This window comes from Canis lupus, chromosome 8, assembly GCF_048164855.1.
Source record: "Canis lupus baileyi chromosome 8, mCanLup2.hap1, whole genome shotgun sequence".
NCBI classification, from domain to species: domain Eukaryota; kingdom Metazoa; phylum Chordata; class Mammalia; order Carnivora; family Canidae; genus Canis; species Canis lupus.
Window position 1 is genome coordinate 46,228,725 of NC_132845.1, and position 21,889 is coordinate 46,250,613.

The 21,889-nt window shown below is 58.8% G+C and overlaps 1 protein-coding gene across 1 annotated transcript in view; it reads right to left on the minus strand.

The window, feature by feature from the left end:
* Positions 1-21,889, minus strand: part of LOC140638442 (uncharacterized) — a 143,636-nt gene that overhangs the window by 25,418 nt on the left and 96,329 nt on the right. Inside the window, exons 43-50 of the mRNA XM_072835805.1 lie at positions 12,461-12,668; positions 9,721-9,887; positions 8,872-8,984; positions 7,598-7,679; positions 4,736-4,873; positions 3,105-3,267; positions 871-977; positions 350-490 (exon numbers count right to left, since the gene is read on the minus strand). Of these exons, the coding sequence (XP_072691906.1) occupies positions 350-490; positions 871-977; positions 3,105-3,267; positions 4,736-4,873; positions 7,598-7,679; positions 8,872-8,984; positions 9,721-9,887; positions 12,461-12,668 (1,119 nt within the window). The remainder of the gene's footprint in view (positions 1-349; positions 491-870; positions 978-3,104; positions 3,268-4,735; positions 4,874-7,597; positions 7,680-8,871; positions 8,985-9,720; positions 9,888-12,460; positions 12,669-21,889) is intronic.

Genomic DNA, 21,889 nt, shown 5'->3' on the forward strand with positions numbered 1-21,889 from the left:
GAGCCTGGCTGCCCCGCGCGGACCCCCGACTAAAGCAACGAGTACATAAATGATGAGTTGGACGTGCACGTAAGCCGTTGCGCTAAAACGTGAGCCCTTTAGACGCAGGACTGCACGCCTTGAACACCGCCTGGCATGCAGTAGGTGCCTAATAAGGTATTGATGAAAGGACGAACGAATGAAGGGCCCCTCGGTCAGGAATCTGCGGCTCTGCAGGAGCCCCGACAACCAGACCAGCAGAACCCCCGTCCCTGCACACGGCACCCGGTGCCCGGCCTGCGGGCCCAGCCACGCAGCTCCCCACCCCCGGGACCCCCACCCACCGGCACCTCGGATGCGCCCCTCTCACCTGCCGGCTCTGCTTGCCGCCCCTGCGCTCAGCAAGGCCGCCAGCCTCCATGCGCCACCAGGACAGGTTGAAGGGCTGAGCCAGGGCCAGGCGGGCGGCCAGCTGGCCCTTCCCCAAGAGCAGAGAGGAGGAGACCACCACCTGGGGAGGGGGCAGGCTGAGCCGACGCCTGGCCCAGAGGGGCAGCCCCCTCCCCACCCCGTGCAGACAGCCTTCAAGGTCAAGGGCGTGAGGGCAGCTGGCTGGGGCAGAGCACACGACCCCAGCCCTGCCCTGCCCTCCACTGGCTCTGTGACCCCAGGAGGGTCGCTGCACCTCTCTGGGCTCCGACTTCATCATGTGCTAAGTGGGGCTGACTGCTAAGCCCTCACTAGGTGGCAGCCCCTGGCGTCCCTGGCATTGCTCAGGTGTTGCTGGAACCTGATTCCAACCCCCCCCGCCCCGCTCCACCCACCCAGGGCCTTTCCCACAGTTTCTTGGGGGCTGCCTCCGGTGGGGCTCCTTCCAGCCCTGACACCTACCTGGTCCTTGTCATCCCAGCGCACAACCAGGTCGTCCCGGTGTCTGCGTCGTGAATGCTCGCAGGACAGGCGGAGGCCGCTGTGCCACGGCGGGTGGGCGAGCTCCGCTGGGTGGGAGCACAGGGGGGCACATGTGAGGGCAGGGCCTGGGGGATCTCGGCCGACACAGCCGCCTACTCAGGCAGGTGGAGGGTGGAGGCCACGTGCTCAGGTCATCTCATCGGCGCGACGTTCAGCAGCTACACTCTCACTTGGTCGCGGCTCCCTGACCTGGCCCTGCGGGAGCCCCGAATCCCACCCCCCACCCCCCACCCCTGCGATGAGCCTCCACCTCCCGCCTCAAGGGGCGGGATCTGTTTCCATGGCCCTTGAACCTTGGCTGCAGGTGACTTGCTAACAGAATCTAGTGAAGGTGACGCCACCGGATGTCACCGGCTTGCAAGGGCCTCAGCAACTGCCCCCCAACCCCCGCCCGGCTCGCTCTTTGGGACCCTCGCCCAGACAGTGCGGGAGCGGCTCCGGGCTGGCTTGCTGGAAGGTGCCACCACACAGTGCAGTGCCTGGATGGGCCAGCGCAGGCCGTCCGAGGTCTACTGGTGGCTGGCGAGCCCCAGGATGAGTCGGAGAGCCCAGGCGAGGTCAGCAGCCCACGTGCCCGGCCTGACGCTTACGGCGGAAGCCACGGAGTCTGGGGACGTTTGTCACCTCCCACCAACATCTTGTACCACTCACGTCCCTCACGCTCTTGGGTCTGGTGTCCCTGTGAATGCCCCACGCCCACCTGGGCCACACTCAGCTGGGCGGCCACCCTCTGCTCTCATCCTGTCCCGGAGCGTGATGCAGGTGGCACCCCCACCCCCAAGGCCTCACAACAGACAGCCTCCCTGCCTCTGGGATTGCTCCCCTCAACCCCGAGGGGGAGTCTAGCTGCCCTGACCTCCTGCATCATCACTTGACCCCATCTTGTGAGGCCACCAGGTGGTCCCGCCTTCCCAAACCCAGAGCAGGAGTCTGCCTGAGTCTCCGCAGTCCACAGTGGCCACCTTGGTGACCTCTGAACTCTCTGGAAGGGGGGCCACCTGCCGCTACACAGGCTCCCGGGAGACAGTGACCCTGGCTGCTTCCCGAGGCGCCGTCGGCTCATCTGTCCAGGGAGCACTGACCACACATGTGTGCTCCACACTCAGAGCCGTGACCCTCGTTGTTTCCACCCTCCGGCCCCCCAGCTCGCAAGCTCTGTAAGCACAGAGCAGGGGCCTCAGGCTGCGGAGCCCACCCACGACCCCCCTGCACGCACAACCGTGCACGCACACACACGCTGCCTTGGTGCACTGAGGGGTCACACATTTCCCCTGCCTCTCAGGACACACATACAGCAGCTGGGGCCTGGGAGACGCCATCCGACCACCCCCCAAGCCGCGTTCCCGGGACTGGGGTCTGCACGGTGTCTCCCACTCGGCCGGCCAGCAGGTCGGGCTCTGCTGTGTGTAAAGGGGGCTCTTCGAACAGAAACCGATACTCACGTGACTGCACGGCCCCTGCCAGGGCAGCCTGTGTCCTGGAGGGCCTTGGAGGACCCAAGTGCCACCAGCGGGGCTGCAGTGGGACAGCGCTCGCCTCCCCTGCTGACATCAGCCTCAGCTCTAAAACCCCCTGGGGATGCTCGGGGTTGCCCCATCTAACACACTTCCCATCTTTTCACAGTCAGGGTAACCCTCACTCCGGGTAGGGGGCTGGGACCTGCGTGACCTGGGTCCCTCAGCCTGCCCCCAACCGTCTCCTCTCGTTGCTACCCCTTTCGGTGCACTCTGGCCACACTGGCCTTGCTGCTGTTGCTCTAGCACCCCAGGCTTACTCCTACCACAGGACCTTTGCACCTGCTTTTCCTTTTGCCTGCAATGGCCCTCACCGTGGCTACTTCTTTCTCGTCATTCAGGGCTCAGCTTGAACGCAACCTCCTCAGACATGCCTTTCTAGCCTACACCCCCCAAAAGAGCCCCACACCCCTAAATCGAACCCTTCTCACTCTTAGAGTGTTAGAAACACTGATGTGATTTTTTTCTTCACGTTCACATCGCTGCTCACTGCCTCTCCCCTCCGAGGGCAGGGCCCTGGGCCATCTCACTTCTGGGTGGACCCCCAGTGCCTGGAACAGTGCCTGGGATAAGCAGTTGTTCAAAGATGGTTCGCTGAGCGACCAGGCCGCCCCTGCCGGTGCCCCGTCAGACACTCACCCTGCAGGCTGAGGTTCCCCGCGAGCCTGGGGAAGGGCCCAGAGAGGCCCCCGTTGAGGACCACCTCCTGGTTGTCCCACAGAACCGTCTGGTGCAGGGCGTGGGCCCCGTGGGCTCTCTCATATGAGGTCTGCAGGACCAGTTCCCTGGGAAAGGCGCCGAACTGGAAGAGAAAGACGGCGCCAGGTCACGGGAGCGCCTGGCTCCCACTCGGGGTAGAAAAGGGGGGACACCTGGGGAAGAGGAGAGACGGGGCACGTCTGTGGGGCATTAACAGTTTGCTGGGCTGCCAGACGCCTCAGAAAGTCAGAAAGCCAAAGGTGCCCCGGGGACAGGCAGACGGTGTGGGGCATGGGGTCGGGACACCAGCGACAGCGACGGTGTGGCCCTGAGCACAGAATGTCACCTCTCAGCTGCGCATCCAAGCTGTGTGGCCTTGGGCTGGTTCCCTAACCTCCCTGAGCTCAGGTTCCCTATCTAGAAGAGGGGGTACAAGCAGCAGGGCTGACCTTGGAGACAACGCAAGGCTGGGGCAGCTCGGGGCCGAACCGTGGGCAGTGCCATGGGGGCAGGCGGGCCCTGTGGTTGCTACGAGGGCTTCTCAGACATCACTGAGCAGGCATTACGCTCAGGACCCCGACGCATAGCACTGGGTACAAAGATCCCTGGCGGATGGGGACACGTCACAGAGACAGAAGGTAACAGGACAAGGTGACAAGGGTGGCATGAGAGATACTCAGGAGGCAAAGGGACACAGAGGAAGAAGTTGGAAGACGATGCAGGGAAAGGCATTCCAGGCAGAAGGAACAGCCCGTGCCAAGGCTCAGGGAAGAGCACACTCCCCGTTGGTGGGTGCCCTCCTTGGAGGGGGACCCAAGGGCCCTCCGGGGGGGACTTGCAGGGAGGAGGGGGAGTTTACTCCCGAGTGTGGTCCGCCCTGCCTTGACACAAGACACCGTGGTTTCCTGCCCTGCTAAGAATAGTGGCCTCCTCGCTGGTGTCCCTACTGCCCCCTGTAGGTCCCGCCCCAGGGACCCTGCAGCAGCTGGAGGGACCTGAAACCATCATTAGCATCGTGTCCTCAAAGGGCTTCCAAGGTCAGAGAACTAAATCCAAACCCCTCTCCGCGGCCAGCGGTGCCCTACATGCTCGGACCCCTACCACCTCCTCCTCACCCGCTCTGCTCCAGCCCAGGGGCCGTTCCTCAAACTCCTTCCTGCCCCAGGCCCTTTGTATGTGTTTCTCCCTCTGCCTGGAATGTCCCCTCCACCCCACCTACCCCGCGCCAGATTTTCCAACGGCCGATGCTTGCTCGTCATCCGGGGCTAGCTCAGATGTCACCTTCTTCGTGAGAAGAAGAGCCCCCGTTTGCTTCTTCCACCCGAAGAGCCTCCCCACCCACTATCACCCTGTTTGCTTTTCCCTCTAGAATGTATCACCATTTTCTTATTTATTTGTGCAGTTTTTTGTTCTTCTTTTTGTTGAGACCAGCCGAGAATCCACCCCAGCGCATCTCACCCACTTGGCAGCTCTTCACAAACTCTTCTTTTCTCAAAGGAATGACCCCGGAGCCCTCCCTGCAACCCCCCATCCCGCACCCCAGTCTGTCGTCCTCGCCGCCCTCCATGCACCTGGGGGAAGGTCTGTTCCAGCCTGATGATGCTGGTGACGCGGGCCTTCGCAGTCGCCAGCCTGCTGCCCACGTGGAGACGATGCTCCTCCACCGCCAAGGAAATCGTGCCCTGGGCCTCATGCTCCGAGTACTGCAGCTGGGGCAGAAGAAAAGCAGGTGACAGGTCTCCTCCCGGGTCTCTGATGGAATATTCAGACAGATATGGGCTCCAGGCTGTAGGCTCCAGCCCCAGACACCCATGGCTTCCTGGACTGTTTGAAATCTGGTGAGATGAGGGTCCTGAGCCTCGGCTTAGGCCACCGGGGGTGCTGGTGACAACAACCTCCGCACGTCCTTCATGCTGTCACAGTGACTTGAAGACGCTAAGGGCCTGGGGCCATCAGGCAAGAATTCCAGGTGCATTACCATAGTGGGCAGCAGGGGGCAGTCTAGCGCAAGGAACAACGCACAGATGCCCATTCTGGCTCTATGTCCCTTGGGGTGGGTGACCTCCCCAGCTGGGATCATGATACTTTTATTAATGTGCTGATGTGAAAATTTTGTGAAATAACGTGCTGTCCTTCCAGACTGAGTAACAGAGTCCCACTTAGGGCACTGGCTACAAGCGTAGATTCTAGGCTCCTACCTACAGCCCGTAAAAACAGAACCGCTGGAGACGGGGTGGAGAAAGTGGTATTTTCCGAGAGCTCCACAGATTAGTGGCACCGCAGCCAAAACGTTGAGCCTGAATCTTGCACAAAGGGGCCCGACAAACCCAAATGGAGGGTTTTTGCAAAATCATTGCCTGGACATTTCAAAACTGTCAGTGCAAGGCTGCTGCTTCTTTAAGGACAAGGAAATGCTTAGGGGGAAGCCTGTCGATACCTGCCACCTACTTTGAAATGCATCAAAAGTTGAGAGCTAAAAAAATAAAAAATTAAAAATAAAAGTTGAGAGCTATCTGATACAGCAAGTGGAGTGGAATAGGAGGGAGAAAATCTAGGCAGTGGGTGTGTCGATGTCCACTATAAAACTGTTTTTAATTTCCTAGGGTCTAAAAAGCTTGAAAAGAAAATATTGGGGGGGGGGAATAGGTACGGGGTGGGAGAAGAATTTCTAGATCAGGGCTCCGCTTTGGGCCAAATTCGGCCCACCACTTGATTTTGTAAATAAAGTTTTATTGTAACATAGCCACGCCCATTTAATTTACATATTGTCCAGGGCTGCTTTTTGGTTACAGTGGCAGCACTGAGCAGTTGCAAAAGAGATCATATTGGGTCCAAAGGCTAAAATATTTACTATCTGGCTTTTTTTAAAAAATAAAAGTTTGCAGATCTCTCTTCTAGATGACAGGGCAACCAAGTACTCTGGGTGATCCTGGAGTGTGTCTGGGATTGAAAACAAACTAAATACAAACAAACGAACCAAAAAAAAAGACAAACCCAGCTTGGAAGAATATTATTGGGGCAACTGGGAAACTTTATTATGGACTGTATATTAGAGAACAGTATGACATTATATTAAATTTCCTGAATTTTGTACTTATGCTGCATTACGTAAGAAAATAGCCTTGTTATTGGAACCGCTTGCTGAAGTATTTAGGAGTAAAGAGGTATGACGTGTCCAGAAACATGCCCATATCATCTCTTAATGATACAGAAGAAGATGTATGTGGGCACAGGGGTGAACATGCAAATGCAAATACATGTGCCACGTAGGTATAATCAGGATGTTTGTGGCAGGATGTTGATAACTGGGGAACGTTCACTGTCCTAATGTAACTTTTCTTTGGGTTGGAAATGAATCAAAATAGGGGCAGCCTGGGTGGCTCAGCGGTTTAGCTCCGCCTTCAGCCCAGGGTGTGATCCTGGAGACCCGGGATCAAGTTCCATGTCAGGCTCCCTGCGTGGAGCCTGCTTCTCCCTCTGCCTGTGTCTCTGCCTCTTTCTCTCTCTGTGTCTCTCATGAATAAATAAATAAAATCTAACAAATGAAAAAAATAAAAATAAAATAAAAATTGGGGGAACACTCAGAGGCCCCCTGGGTGACTGTGCAGTCAAAGCTTGGGGAACACTAAAATCGTGTGTGAAGGTGCCAGGGCAGGGCCTGGCACACAGCAGGTGCTCTGTGAACAAAGGCGGCCTGGGGCCCGGGCAGGGAGGGCAGTTAACGACCCTGGGCGGCTGGTGGGGTAACCAAGGGACCAGCTCGCAAATGTGAGGATCTGGCACTTGTTCATTAGGCAACATCTTTCACTGAGCACCTACTATGTGCCAGGCCGTGGGCCGGATGCTCCTGATCTGGGGAAGAGGGGCAGACAGGGAAACAGGTCGTGGGAAGAGACAGAGGGCGGGGCGCCAGCCTGGGGCTGCTGTCTGCCCCCAGGACTCCCCAATACTACATGCAGGCCAGATGCATGGCCAGGGGCTGTCCTGGCGGTTCCAGGTGGGGAGAGGATTCGAGGTCGAGGGTGGGAAGAATGCAGAGAGCCTGGACCATGGGAAGAAATGGGGCACCTGGGAGGCAATGCTGGCTCAGCTCAAAGGGCTGTGCCATTTGATCCTGGTGCCGGGAGCATGCCAGGCCGGGGAGGCGGCGCCAGGCACCAGGCACTGGGCAGGAGGGCCCCCCACCCCGCTCCCCAGGGTCTCTTGGGCCCAGCTGGTGGCTGCGGGCCCAGCCCAGGAACGCAAGCCTGGGGATGTTTGAGAAAGCCGGAGCCAGGGCTTTCCAAGGGCAGCCCACCGGGCCCCGCCGCAGGCCCGTGGACAGATGCAGGGGTGCCAGCGCTCCCCAGGGGGCCCCGGCCTGCACGGCCCCCTCCCGCCCCGGGCAGGGCATCTGGAAGCAGTTAGCGCTCAGGGGTGCCGGGCACAGTTACCTTGGCGGCGGCTGAGGCTCTGCTGGGGCAGCGGCCCAGGAGGCCGGGGAGGTGGTGCTGGCCCCAGAGCTGCAGCTCTTTGCTGGAAGGAAAGAAAGGGGAGGTCTGAGGCCGGGCATGAGGGCACCCAGCGCTGGGGCAGGACCAGGCCCACCTCCCCCGCAGGAGGGCAGGAGATCCAGCATCACACACACGGCCCAGTGAAGGCCCTTCTCATGCCCCAGGCCTGAGGGCCGTGCAGTGAGCAGTCAGGTCCTCAGGCTGGTGCCAGGTGATGCACGGTTCAATCCCCACCTGGCCTTTGGCTGCTTCTGGCAGGTGGGGATAGCTCCTCTGGGCCTCAGATCCCCCTTCAGCCACAGGGGCTATAATGGTGCTCGCCTGAGTGTCTTCTGTGGGCATCAGAGGGCCCCCCTCAGGCTTGGCCAGGGGAGGCCTCAGCAGGGTGTGTTTAAAATCCTCAGCAGAGGGATCCCTGGGTGGCTCAGCGGTTGAGCGGCTGCCTTTGGCCCAGGGTGTGATCCCGGAGACCCAGGATCGAGTCCCGCATCGGGCTCCCTGCGTGGGGCCTGCTCCTTCCTCTGCCTGTGTCTCTGCCTCTCTCTCTGTGTCTCCCACGAAAAAATTAAAAAGAAAATCCTCAGCAGGGTTTTAAACCCGCGCTTGCTCCTGGCAGCCCAGGGCACACAGCACCCCTTCCCTGGCCCCTCGGGCCAGGATGCTCCCGACTCCCCACTGCTTCTGCCCGCTGGAAGACAGGAGCACCCCCCTTCCCCGTTACAACAACCAGAAGGTTCCCCAGACGTTGCCAATGACCCTGGGTGGGCAGGCCCGTCCCTAGGTGAGAACACCCGTCTCCACTGCTCTCGGCTGGCTTCCTCACTCCCCTCAGGGACCCTATGAGCGCTGGAGCCTGGCAGCCCCCCATGACATGCACGTACGAGGCCACTGAGCGCCGGGCCAGGCAGCCAGTGCATCCCCACACTGAAGTGCTAGAACATTATTCCTTTGCATTTGAGGCCTAGGATGCATTTAGTTCGTGAGACCAAGAATTCCTCACTCGTGTCCTGCTCCCAAAGGTCAAGGTTATCTTAGTATCTGTGTGACTGCACTTCTCTGAGCCTCCCTTTCCACATCTGTGCAGTGGGGCTGTGGGGAGGGCTCAAGGAAGCACTGGGGGTCGGAGGTCAGCACACAGCAGGGGCTCAGCTGAGCCCCCTTCACTTCTCTGGGTTGGGGGGGGACCCTCCCCCATGCTGCAGAGAACCCCTTACCTGAGTGCCCGGCTCTGGCCACGCACATCGAGGACCAGGCTGGCTTGAGAGTCACAGGTCAGCCGTAGGGAAGAGCGCACCCGTCCCTCTGCCCAGAGCTTCTGGAACACGAGCTGAGGAAGGAGCAGGCTGTGAGGTGGGGGGGAAGGGGTTTTTAGGGGGCCCGAGTACCCTCCCAAGCCAGGCCCCACTCCGCAGGTCCTTCCTGGGAGCCCAGATTGCACCCCACCAGACCTGCACCGCAGACATCAGCCAAGATTGAGCTCCCCCACGTCTCCCCACCACTGGGCCCGAGGCCAAGAGAAGGGGGTGTAGATGAGGCCAGGGAGAGCGGGACTTGGCTCTACTCAGTCGTGGGGTCCCGGGTCACAGACTCTCTGTGCAAGGGGTGAGGGGCCTCTGGGGACGGCCTCCCCGTGCGGCAGAGTGGAGTGCGGGCAGGGCCATGCTGGCAACCCCGAAACAAGAGGTTGCAAATGAGGCTTCTGGAAGGTGCCGTGACTTGCAGGGCAGCCAGGGAGCCCAGCCGGGACAGGCGACTTTGTGCCCAGTGACAGTGGCCATGGCCTGGCCCCATTCAGGGGGCCACAGAGGTGGGAAAGGACCCTGGTGCAAGCCAGAGCCCCTTTGGCCATGTGACCTTGGGCAGGTGACATACACACTCACGTGTGACCCACAGACGGCGACGATGGGGGCTGTAGTCACAGCAGCGAGATCTTCTAAAGCACCTGCTCTACCAGACACCAGTGTGTTCATGGTGCTCTCTCCATCCTCCCGAACCCCACGATATCAGTGGATGGAATGAGGGGGGAACTCAGCTTGGCCTGGGGGGGCCCATTCACGCCTCACCTGGCTGGCAAAGGGCAGGCCCAGCCTCCGGAGGGCAGGTGCCGTGTGGCTGGCGTTCACCACCAGCTCCAGGGTGCCGTTCGTGGGCCAGGCCGCCAGGGCAGCCACGTCTGCGCTCACACCACCGTCCCCTCCATGGAGGGCCACACTGGCCTGGGTCTGGGTCTCTAGAGGCAGAGAAGAGCACAGGCTACTCGGGACTCGGTTCACCTCCCTTCCCACGTGGGATCAAGCCCAGGCAGGGCTTTCGCTTCTCTGGGACTTCATCCGTCAGGCGGTGTCCCCCTTGATGATCGATGATCGATGATCGATGATCGGAGCCTGGCCGGCTCCTCCTCCTGGGGTTGCTGCTGAAATGACACCTCTGAGTGTCCACTTAAGGCACCTCCTGACCCTTCCTGCTCCCTCCCCGGGGAAGGTCAGCCCCGTGAGGGCAGGCCCTTGAGTCTGTTCCCTGCTCTGTCCCCAGCACTTAGCACAGCTCCAGACACACTGCAGGGAACGAGGAAACGGCGGAATGAGTACTTCTCCCCAGGTTTATCTAACATCCAAACAATATCAAATCATATCAGATGATCCTGAGCTGCAGCCCACCTGGCCCAGGCTGGAGGGTCCCCACTCATCTCATCCCCTCACCCCCTCCCCCCAACCTCCAGGGGCCTGCCTCCCAGCTGGACCACACCTCATCGTGGCAGGCAGGTGAAAATCCTCCGGGAAATGGGATTCCAGGAGCTTTGTTCTTATTTTTGGACTTAAATCCTGCCCCCTACTGCAGCCTAGCCTACGTCAGAGGCCAAGTTCCCTTGGTGGGGGCTGGGGGTGGGGGGTGCAGCTCACAGCTCTGGCCCGTGACACCTGGCCCAGCGCCATCACCTGCCGTCTGGCCCCATCGGGGAGGGTGGTGCTCTTTGGCAGATGTGGGCAAGGTGGCCTTAAGCCTCCATTTCCTCATCCGTAAAGTGGGCACAGCCTACTTGAGGGACATTGCCAAGATTAATAGAGATAGCACCCCTGAGAACACCTGCCCGCGGGGCACACAGGTCCCAGGACACATTCTCTTCCTTCCTCTCCCAGTCAGTGTTCAGCCACATGCACCTGCTGTGTGTGGGGCCCAAGGGGGAGGGGACACACATTGAAGGGGCCCCAGTCTCCGTGCCCGGGGATGGTTCAGACTGTCAGGGACACCAAGAATGTTCATGCCAGGCACAAAATGACCCCGGAGCCAAATGTGGGCAGCAGTGCAGAGGTGAGATGGTCTCCCCGGCTGCAGGGACCTCTTAGGGGCCAGGAACCGGGTCATCCTGGAATGACTAATGACTATCCCGTCATTTACCCACCACATCCCCAATAAACCCTTCCTCAGAGCAGTCTGTGAGGTCAGGTCCCTGTCTGCTCCAGGCTCCCACTCAGCCCACAGAGGGGCTGAAAGCCAATTATAGGGAAGTTTGAGGCCAGGAGAAGATGACCCAGGTGACAGGGGAGCCACCTAGGTGTCCTGATCTCTGTTATCTACACAGGGGTCAGAGGGTGGAGTCACACTGCCTGGATTCAAGTCCTGATCTCCCCCGATCCATAGCTGTGTGGTCCGGGACAAGGGACTCAACCTCTCTGAGCTTCTATTCCTCCCTTACCTCATCTGTTCACAAATTCACTCAACAGACGTTTAATTGAATACGTACTATACTCCACTCTGCAAAACAGGCAAAAATCATCCCTGTCCTTGTGGAGTGTGCGTTCGAGTGTGGGGTGGGCAGAGGACAGGGAAAGAGAAGTGAGGTGTTTATTAAGTAAGTTACATAGTATATTAGAGCAACCAAGCCAGGAACGGGGGGGGGGGGGGGTGAGCTAGAGGGCGGTAGAGGTACAAATAAACAGGGTGGGCAGGGAAGGCCTCAGTGAGGAGATGAGATTTGGAAAATATCTGAAGACGGCGAAGGATTGAGTCAAGCAGATGTGCAGGGGGAGAGCCTTCTGGACAGAGGAACAGCCTGTGCGAAGGTCCTGAGGCAGGGGCAAGCCTGATGTGTTTGGAGAATAGCAAGGAGTGAAACAAGCAGGGGCCAGAAGATGGGGTCAGAGGAGTGAGGGTGTGGATCCCGAGGGCTCAGAGGCCCCACACGGGCTTCGGGCTTCGACTTTCCCTTGATAGTGAATGGATGGCTGAGCAGATTGACTGAGCTCCAATTTTGGAGAGCTTGCCTGGGATGTATGCAGCAAGCACTCAATCAATGCTGGCTCTTATTACCTTCCCTCCCCACCTCCCGCCAAGGTTAAAGCGTTTCTCCCCAAAAATTATGTTGAAGCCATAACCACTAGCACGTATCGACGTGACCTTAGTTGGGGTCCCTGCAGAGGTGATCAGATTGGGACGCAGACATGCTGGAGTAGGGAGGGCCCTCATTCAGTGACCCGTGTCCTTAGAAAAAGAGAAGAGGCACAGACACCGAGGCAGAGATGGGAGGATCGGCTGGGCCCCCGGAGCTGGAAGAGGCAAGGAAGGATTCTCCGCATGGAGCCTTCGGCAGGTGCACAGCCCTGCAGAACCCGGCCTCCAGGACTGTTAGAGCTAAACATCTTCGGGGGGTGGGGGGGGCTCGGGAAGGAATACAGGCTCCCCTGAGAATCAGGCCTCTGAGGGCAAGGCTGTCCTTTGGTTCTGGGGTTCAGGATTGCTCTGGGCCCCCCTGGAACCAAGGCCTGAGGAGGGAGGTGGGGGAGCTGGCCCTCCTGGGCGCCTTACCGTGTGTCTGCAGCTTGGCACTGAGGCCGGCCTGGCCCGGGACCCCAGCCCGCAACAAGGTCACGCTGTTGTGCGAGCTCCAGCCAGAAAGCTCCAGGTGCCCAGCACGGTGACAGCAGCTGACGGAGTAGTTCAGGGACGTGGGCCCCACCGAGATGCGTGCGGAATGCTCCAAGCTGGAGCCGCTGCTGGGAGCACCCACAGAGGCCTGGAATGACACGCGGGAGATGCCGGCTCACCCAGCTCACCCTGGCTCCCGCAAACCCACCCACAGCCCTGTAGGGGCGGCGGGGGGCTGAGGGGAGCTGAGACACCCCCCCTCCCCGCCAACCCTTGCAGGAGCCGGTTTTAAGGAAGAGCAGGGTGACATGTGCTGCGTTGCTGGGTGGGGTGTGCTGGCCGAGGAGTGGCTGCTAATAGCTATGGGGTTTCCATGTGGGGTGATGGCGAGGTTCTAGAATGAGAGAATGGTTGTACAACCACTGGGAGTGGACTAAGTGCCCCTGAACTGTACACTTCAAGATACTTAAAACGGTCACTATTATAAGTACTACACTGCCCTAAAAAAGTTTGCAAAAATATACGTAACGTTGGAAGATTTTAGACAGGGCGCAGGCTCTCTATGTCCCCACGCAGCCCACCTGACGCATCTCAGTTCTCCACCTGGCCTCCAAGGGCTTCGAGTGTGCAACCTCTGCACCATATGCGTGTAAGCTCATCACAGCGGCCTTGGCAGCAGCACAAAGCCCCTCACTGCGTGATGTCACCTGTTTTATAAAGCAGGAAGCGTTGCGCCATCGTTCAATGGTGTTGCCTGAGCACCCACTATGTGCCGGACCCCGTTCTGCACCTAGAGATGCAGTCGTGCGCGAAACACAGAAATGCCAGAGCCCGTGCAGCCGAGATGTCAGCTGTGAGTGACAGACCAGGACAAGGTGGAAAGCATCGGGTGCCAGGCGACAGGGGGAGGATGGGAAGGAGACAGCAATCAGGGAGGGTGTGAGATCGCAAGAAATACGCAGGCGCAGGTATATACGTCTCTGTCCCCAGGTCCTGCTCATGTCTGGACTATGATCCTGGTTCCTGACACCGAGCTCCCATCCTTGTGCATTCTCCGGGGAGGGAGTTCGGGAGGAGAATCTTGCAGGAAGCTCCTAAAATCCCTTGGAATTTTTGGGGCAAGAGAAGCGCCTTTTGTGCTACACTCCTGGCTGGGGCTGGTCCCCAGAAAGACCAAGCCCTGGTTAGAGGGCCTCCAGCCCCAGAGCCCATCCTCTGGAAGGGGAGGAGGGGCTGCAGAACGTGGGTGGACACACACCCACGTGTGGGGAAGGTGGTGCCCACAGACTGGGTGCTGGGGGTGGATCCCCACCCATCGGGTCACAGAAGTGTTCCAAGCAGCAGAGGAGAAATAAGAGCTTCTTCTTTATAAAGGGATATGGTGGGGGTGACGTTGACCAGGGCAGGTCTATTCAGGGAAGGCCAGAGAAAGGACCTGTGTGCCAAGACCCGAGGGGCCCAGGGCGGGCAGTGGGCGTCAAAGGGAAGAAGCATCTGTCGAGCCTGGGTACAGGGGGCAGCAAGTGCGGCCGCAGGAAAGTCAGCAAGGGGAGTCTCTGGGGGCAGGGGGGAGCTAGAGAGGGGACAGGGCCAGATCCTTGCAGGAGGCTTTCTGCTGCCAGCCTGGTGTCCAAGGGACTCGGGTGGATATAGAGGGGCTTGGGGTGGAGACCCAAGGGGGCACGATTGGGAGCCAGGAACCCGGCTAGGTGGCTGGAACCCAGGAGTGACCTGAGGTGGCCTGGAGCAGGCAACAAAGCTGGAGGTGGGAAGATGGGGTTGTCGGGCTCCAGGTATGTTTGGGAGGGTGCCCCATGGCATCTGCTGAGGGCGGGATCCGCTGTGAGTGCAACAGGGATGAAGGGTGACCCGCGGTTTTTGGCTGTGCTGCTGGAGGGACACGAGGTGCCACTCGGCGAGATGGGGAAATGAGATGGGGCAGGGGGTAGGGTTGGGCACACTGAGTCAGGGATGCCCGCCAGGCCTCCAAGTGGTGGGGGATGCACATGCAGATAGATCTGCAGGTCTGGGGGCCCGGAGAGGGAGAAATGGGGGGAGCTTCGGGGCATGGAGTGAGACACTGGCCCAGCCCGCCCTGGACAAGCACGGGGTCTGCGGGGAGGTTTCAGGAAAGGAGAGTGGGTAACGGTCCCAGGGGCGTGGCTAGGCTAGGGAGAGGAGTGCTACCCCCAGTTTCCAGAGGAGGAGACTGAGGCTCAGAGGGAAGTCTGAACCTTCCTCCACCACCCCCTTGTCTCCACCGTACTTCCAAGAACGTCTGCTGAATGAATGCATGCGTGCGTGCGTGGGTTTCTATTACCACGGGGGCTCGCCAGGGCTGACCTGCAGGCTCAGACTGTCCTCCAGCCACAGCGTCCGCAGCGTGGGGATGTTGTGCTGGAGCGTGTAGTCCAGGGACATGTGTTCTGGCTGCCGAGTGAACGTCAGCTCCTCAGACACCTGTCAGTGTGGACGACTGTGAGACCCGGACCGCTGGGCTGGGCTGTCCCCACTACCCCTGGCTCCCCGGGGCCCCGCCCGCAGAGCCCCTCACCTGTCTGCCATCCACTCCGGCCCGCAGGGTGCGTCGGTAGCTGCGCCCGTGGCTCTCGGTGGCCAGCTCCAGCAGGACCCGGGCTGGGAGGCCCAAGGGGCCGGGTCGGGGCAGGCTGTGCGTGAGCAACACATCCACCTGCCTCCGGCTCTACCATGGAGCAAGAGAAACAGAGATTCAGCGCCTGGGGGATGGCCAGATTCTCCCACGGAGGGGAAAATAAAGCGCTCAAACATTCAATCAAGCCTCCTTCTCTCCCTCCTGTTGGCCGTTGCCCTGTAGAAAAATGAGGAATTTCCACCAGATGCAGTGAGCGCATTTGGGATGCCTCATATAAAGTCAGCGGCGAGTGCAAAATTCACCGGGGGAGGAGCCCTCGAGAGGAACGTCAGAAAGAAAGGCTGCAGCAAGGTACAGGGAGGGCCCCACAGAATGTTTGAGAAGGACACGCCTTGGAGGTTGGGATGCAACAGAAAGAAAAAGCACCTAAACTCCCAAAACACTCAGAATGGTGCTCGCAGAACGAGGCGCAGAGTGACTGGCGATCTCCCCTGTGGGCAGCTGCGGGGAGCACGCCCAGGGTGACGAATGGCATGGACTTCTGAGTCGCCTAAAGGTTAGTGACGCATCCGGGGAGCTCTGGAAGGTGAGGCGGTTCTCGCTAAAATCAAACAGACCTATGCACACCCTACGATCCAGCAATTCCACTCGGTCCCTCTTCACTAAGACACACGGACGAGAGTGCTCGAGGCAGCAGTATTGGCAATAGGCAAACACTGGACACTTGCATCCGTAAGAATTGAAAGCGGGGTCTTGAAAAGACATTTGCACGCCCATGATCACAGCAGCATTACTCACAACAGCCAAGGGGTGGGAGCAACCCGAGCGTCGGAGGATGGATGGTGGATGAACACAGAGTGGTCTGTCCTTACAACACGGTATTACTCAGCCGTAAAAAGGAAGAACATTCTGGGTGGTTGAGCGTCTGCCTTGGCTCAAGTCCTGATCCCAGAGTCCTGGGATCCCCGCAGGGAGCCTGCTTCTCCCTCTGCCTGTGTCTCTGCCTCTCTCTCTCTGTGTCTCATGAATAAATAAATAAAATCTCAAAAAAATTTTTAAAAAAAGGAAGAACATTCCGACACCTTCTACAACACGGATGAACCTTGGGAATGTGATGCTCAGTGAAAGTCACAGGAAGACAGACACTGTGTGATTCCACTTCTTGGAGGTACCCAGAGTGCTCAGTAGAAGGGTGGTTGCCAGGGGCTCGGGGGAGCAGTGAATGGGGAGTTGGTGTGTAACGGGGACAGAGTTTCAGTTGTGCAATATGAAGAGAGTTCTAGAGACGGATGGTGGGGATGGTTGCCCAACAAGGTGAATGTTCTGAAGACCACTGAACTCTAGACTTAAAAAAAATGGGGAGATCCCTGGGTGGCTCAGCAGTTTAGCACCTGCCTTTGGCTCCAGGCGTGATCCTGGAGTCCCGGGATCGAGTCCTGCGTCGGGCTCCCTGCATGGAGCCTGCTTCTCACTCTGCCTGTGTCTCTGCCTCTCTTTCTTTCATGAATAAATAAATAAAATCTTTAAACAAAAAAATGGTGACGATGGAAAATTTTATATGTATCTTACCACGATAAAAAATTTTTACAACAAAATAAAACAGGTGCACAGTTAACTAACACGATGTACAGTAGAAAGAAGACGCCACCCAAAAGCTAATCAGTAGAATGGATGGAGGACTGGTGAGACACACACCCTGTGGGTTACTAGACGACAGTGAAGCGGAAAAGACAGTGAGGCATGGGCCAATCCCACAAACACAATGAGTATTTTCCCTCTGTCTTTTAAGGTTTACTCCTGTATTCCAGGGGAGGAGGGAGGAGGAGAGGGAGAGAAAGTCTTCTCACGCCGAGCGAGCATAGAGCCGAGCGTGGGGCTCGATCTCACAACCCCGGGATCAATGAGCTGAGCTGAAACCAAGAGGCGGGAGCTGGACCAACCCCGCCACCAGGGCGACCTGTGCAAGCGTGATGTTGGACAAGAGGAAGCAGATGTGCAAAGGAATGTGCCGTGTGCTTCTGCAGATGTGACATTCAGGAACTCGTGTCGGGGGGAGGGCCCTTGCGTGTGGCTGCGACGAGCAAGGGAGCCCGCGGGGGCTTCTGGTCACCTTCTGTGCTTGGAGGTGGGTGGTGTTTGGTTTGCAAAAATCTCACCAAGCTGAGCATTTTTCATGTCCGCACTCGCACAATATTCGGGTTGTACTTCATTAAAAAAAAATTATTTTTCAAAGCAAATGACCAAGGGAAATGGGGCGAGAGGCTGCTTCTTGGAAGCCTCATTCCTCCACGTCTGGGTCTCGAGTCTTCCATCTCCCAGGGTCTCTGGAGCTAGGAGAGTGTCCAGGGCTTCTCGGGCCTCAGCACCCCTTCCCAGGCGGCCACAGGCACCCCGATACCCGTGCCCTCACCTCGGTCGTCTTGAGGATGAGCACCCCCCGCAGCGTGCTATTGTTCACGGCGACCAGCACCTGGGCGTCCACAGCCACGGAGCTCAGCACAACATCCCCGGAGCTGCTGACTCGGCCCGGGACCCCCAGCGCCTGGAGGGGTTTAGAGAGAGCCACGGAAGCAGGGCTCTTAACCAGGACAGGGTTCAAGGCAGGCATTGGGGGTCCCAAGGCCTCCCCCCTTGACCTGGCTGCCAAATGGGGCCTTATCTTTCTAGGAGAGGGTTTGTGACTTGGATAAAGTCCTCAGGGCCCGCCCGCGCCCGCGCCCCCCCCCCCCCCCCCCGCCCCAGGGGCCCCACTGTCGCTCCACTCTTTGATGAACTCCTCCCTCCTGCCTCCCTGCCCTCCCCAGATCACCAGGGATCCCAAATCTTTGCAGGCAACAGAACCCAGTCTTGTGAACCAACCTGCCCAAGAGTCTCACAGCCAGGGAAGCTGGAGAGCCCTCCTCGCTCTCGCTCCCGTCTCCCCATCTCCCCCTCCCCGGGCAGACCCAGACAGCTGCTCCCTCCAGAAAACCCGCTGCAAGGCTGGTACACAGAGTGTCTTTTGGCTCCTTGCCCTAGCGCCCGGCAGGGAAAGACACATTGATTTTCCAGCACCCACTGCGCATCAGGCAACGCTGGGCATCGGGTATGTGCCTTTTTAACTAATCCTGAGAGCGGGAGTCTTTACACCCCGCTTTGTGATAAAACTGAGGCCCAGAAAGCAACAAATGACTCGCTTAAGGCCACCCAGAGCAGGGGGCAGAGCCACAGCTCAGTCTGGTGTTTCCAGGCCTCCAAGGTGGGAGGCCACAGGCCTTGCTGAGACATCCACCTGCCTGTCGCGGGTATTGGACCCCTTAACCCCTCCTCCCTCTTTGGAAGGCCTTCCTCCCAGGCCTCTGGGCCTCCCTCCCTAGGGTTTCTCCTCCTCCCTGGCTTGTTCTCGGTACCCGGGCCTGCTCCCTTATGCTGCAGCTCAGTCTCCCCCCACCCCACGGGCATCTCAGCCAGTCTCGTGGCTTTTGGGGGGACCATGGAGAGGCAGAGACCACAGCCAACCTCCTGACTGCAAGAGCTGCCCCTGACGCCTTCACTTGGGCATCACACTTAACATGTCGGAGATGGGACTGAGTCAGCAATGCCTCCCTGACCCTCCCCCTCTGCCCACTGTGCTCCCCATCACAGGGCACAGCAACCCCAGGCCTCTCGTCACCCAGGACACAAGCAGAGGGGCCACCCTGCTCCCTCACCCCCTCTCTAGCACCTCCATACCCAAACTTCCACCCAGGCCTCCCTCTCAGCCTCCGCAAAGGATCCTGAGTGTGAGTGCTCTCCCACACCTCATGTGCTTTTCATAAAACAGGAGTCAGCAAACTACGGCCCACGGGCCACATCCAGACTGCTACTTGTTGTTTTAAATAAAGCTTTATTGGAACACGGTCACACCTATTTGTTTATATCTTGTCTACAGTGTTTTGTGCTGTAACCACCAGGCTGAGTACTTACAACAGAGGCTGCTGAGCCTGCAAAGCTCAAGATATATCCTATGTGGGCTTTTTGAGAAAGGGTTTGCTGACCCTGGTCCTAGCAAAAGCCCGTTCCTCTCTGCCTCTGCCTCAGGGCCTTTGCACTGGCCTGGCCTAGAAGATTCTTTCCCCAGATATCCACACATCTCCTCCTTCCTCTCCTTCAAGTCTCTGCTCAAATGCCATCTTGTCTTTTGGGCCAAACGTGACCGACTTATAAAAATTGCAGTATCTGTCCTGCCGTTCACTCCCCCGTTCCTACTTTCTGCCTCTCCGTAGTCCTTATCACTAGGTACTGTAGTCTGCAATTCGCTGATTTGTGCCGGGGATTGCCGGTCTCCCCCTAGGCAGGCATTTACCTCTGCTTGATTCACGGCTACATTTTCAGAGTTGAGTGGTCTCAGCAATTAGTGAACCTCCAAAGAAAGCCCCTGCCCTGCCCCCTGGAGACCCTGGGACCCACTCCTCCCACAGCTGCACCACCTACCTGCAGAGCCTCGCAGGAGCTCTCGGCCAGCACCCGCCACTGCAGCCCGTGGTCCAGGTGCAGCTCACCATCGCCCTGCAGCTCACAGGCCCCCACCTGCAGCTCCAGACCCAGCCGGTGCCCGGCCTCCCACCGGAGCCGGACGGTCAGCAAGGTCTCTGGGGGGACGGCCTGCAGTGCAGACAGCCTGTGACTCAGTTTCACTCGAAGCGTGGCCTCGGACTGGTGCACGACCGCTGTCAAGGTCAGGGAGGCTGTCCCACTGGCCGATGTGAGGGTCCCTGCCACCTTGGCTTCCCCACCTGCGGCCTGCAGGGAGCCGCTGAACTGTGTCCCTGCTGGGAGGCCCAGACCCTGCCAGACCAGAGTGGGGGTTCAGAGGGAGGTCTCACGTCAGGAGCGAGTCCGATTCTCCATCTGCCACCCTCAATTCCCTCCAGCCCCCAGCCCCCCAATCTGTGCTTCCCTCACCCCACCCCCCATCCCGGTAACAAAACAGCTGCAATCACAACACACAGCAACACAGCAACTATCCAGTGTAGAAACTTAGTAGCCACCCAGCCTCACGCTAAGTGCTCTGCAGGAACCACCTCTTTCCAGCCGATTCCCAGCCCTGAGTTGGGAAATCACTGGCTCCATATGACAGATGGGGACACTGAGGCTCAGAGAGGCAAAGTGAAAGCCCAGGGTACCAGCAGGTACCAGCAGAGCTGAGGTCTGCATCTGATGGGTCTGTGCCTCTAATCGAGGCCTTCCAACAAGATAGTCGCTAACTGCATGGGGCTGTTTCCATTTAAATTAAAATGAAGGAAAAGGAGAAATTCAGTTTCTCGGTTGCACAGGTGAGCACCACTAAAGTGTTCAGGGGCCCTGCGTGGCCACTGCGTGGCTAGTGGCTGCTCCTGGACAGCAAAGGACAGAGGTTTTCCATCATCCTAGAGTTCGAGTGGGTGGGCCTGCTGCTCCCGTGATGCTTTACGCTCTGGTGGCTCAGTTGTGCGCTGACTTGATAGTGACAGAGCATCTGTGAGTGCTTAGGGATGCCAAGGGGACCAGCTCCGTCCCTACCCCCAGGAAGCTCCATCAGGAGGGGAGAGACAGGGACGCCAGGGTGACTCAGTAGTTGAGCATCTGCCTTCGGCCCAGGGCGTGATCCTGAGGTCCCAGGATCGAGTCCCGCATCGGGCTCCCTGCGTAGAGCCTGCTTCTCCCTCTGCCTGTGTCTCTGCCTCTCTCTCTCTCTCTCTCTCTGTCTTCTCATGAATAAATAAATAAAATCTTTAAAAAAAAAAAAAACAGGGGGGAGGGAGAGACAAGGAGACTTGCAGGGTGGCCTGTCCTACTCAAAGATGCCAGTTGCGTCTGACTCGGCATCTCCCTTTCTTGAGAGTCGGGTTTTCCTCCCCCAAATATCACAGGATAATTCTGAGACCAGCTTTTGGCCCAGATAAAGCCCAGCCGGTGGTTTCTAATAGGTTATGAAACCAAGACATGTCTGTCCCCCCTGTCAGCTCAGGACAGTGCCCCCCATTTCCCTTCCTGCATTCAGAATTTCACTGAAAAGACCAATTCATCACTTCCAAGTCTGTGTCCTTCTGTTGCACAGCGCTGACTCTCATTGCTCTCGGCCTCGATCTTCCCATCTGCCAAGTGGGAGTAAGAGACTAGAGAGGAATCGAGTGTTGGGGAGAGAATTTGGGAAGCACCAGGAGGAAGGAGCCAGCCAGGCTCAGGCCTCACCCTGGCAGGGGCTCAGGAGGCCCCTCCGGCCGCCTTGCTGGCCTGCCGTACGCACCTCCAGCAGCGGGCAGCCGGGCTCAGAGGCCAGCATCCATGCACTCCGGTTGCCAGCGCGCTGCTCCAGCGTCCCCTGCAGCCGGCATGGCCCCAGCTGGAGGGCCAGGGAGCGGCGGGCGGCAGGCTGTGGCTGGACGGCCAGGCCGATGGTGCCACTGGGTGGCAGGCCCAGGCGGCCCAGCAGGGGCAGGGAGTGGGCCAGGTGCCCGACGACCGAGGTCTGGGGCCCGCAGGTGCGGGCCAGCTGCAGGTGGGCATCTCCGTTGTCGCTGCGGAGGCCCGAGGCCAGACTGACCTCGCAGGGGCTCCAGCTCAGGTTGCCCTCGGAGCGCAGAGCCTGCGGGAGGCCTGTTGCCTGGAATATGAGAAGCGGCTGGATCTAAGGGCAGCTGCAGAAGCCCAGGTCGGAGAGCTGGGGATGGGCCCGGCCGGGAAGAGGGCAGTGTCACCTTTTAGCCTCAACTCCACCAGCACCTCCCTCTGCAAAGTGACTGATACCATAGGTA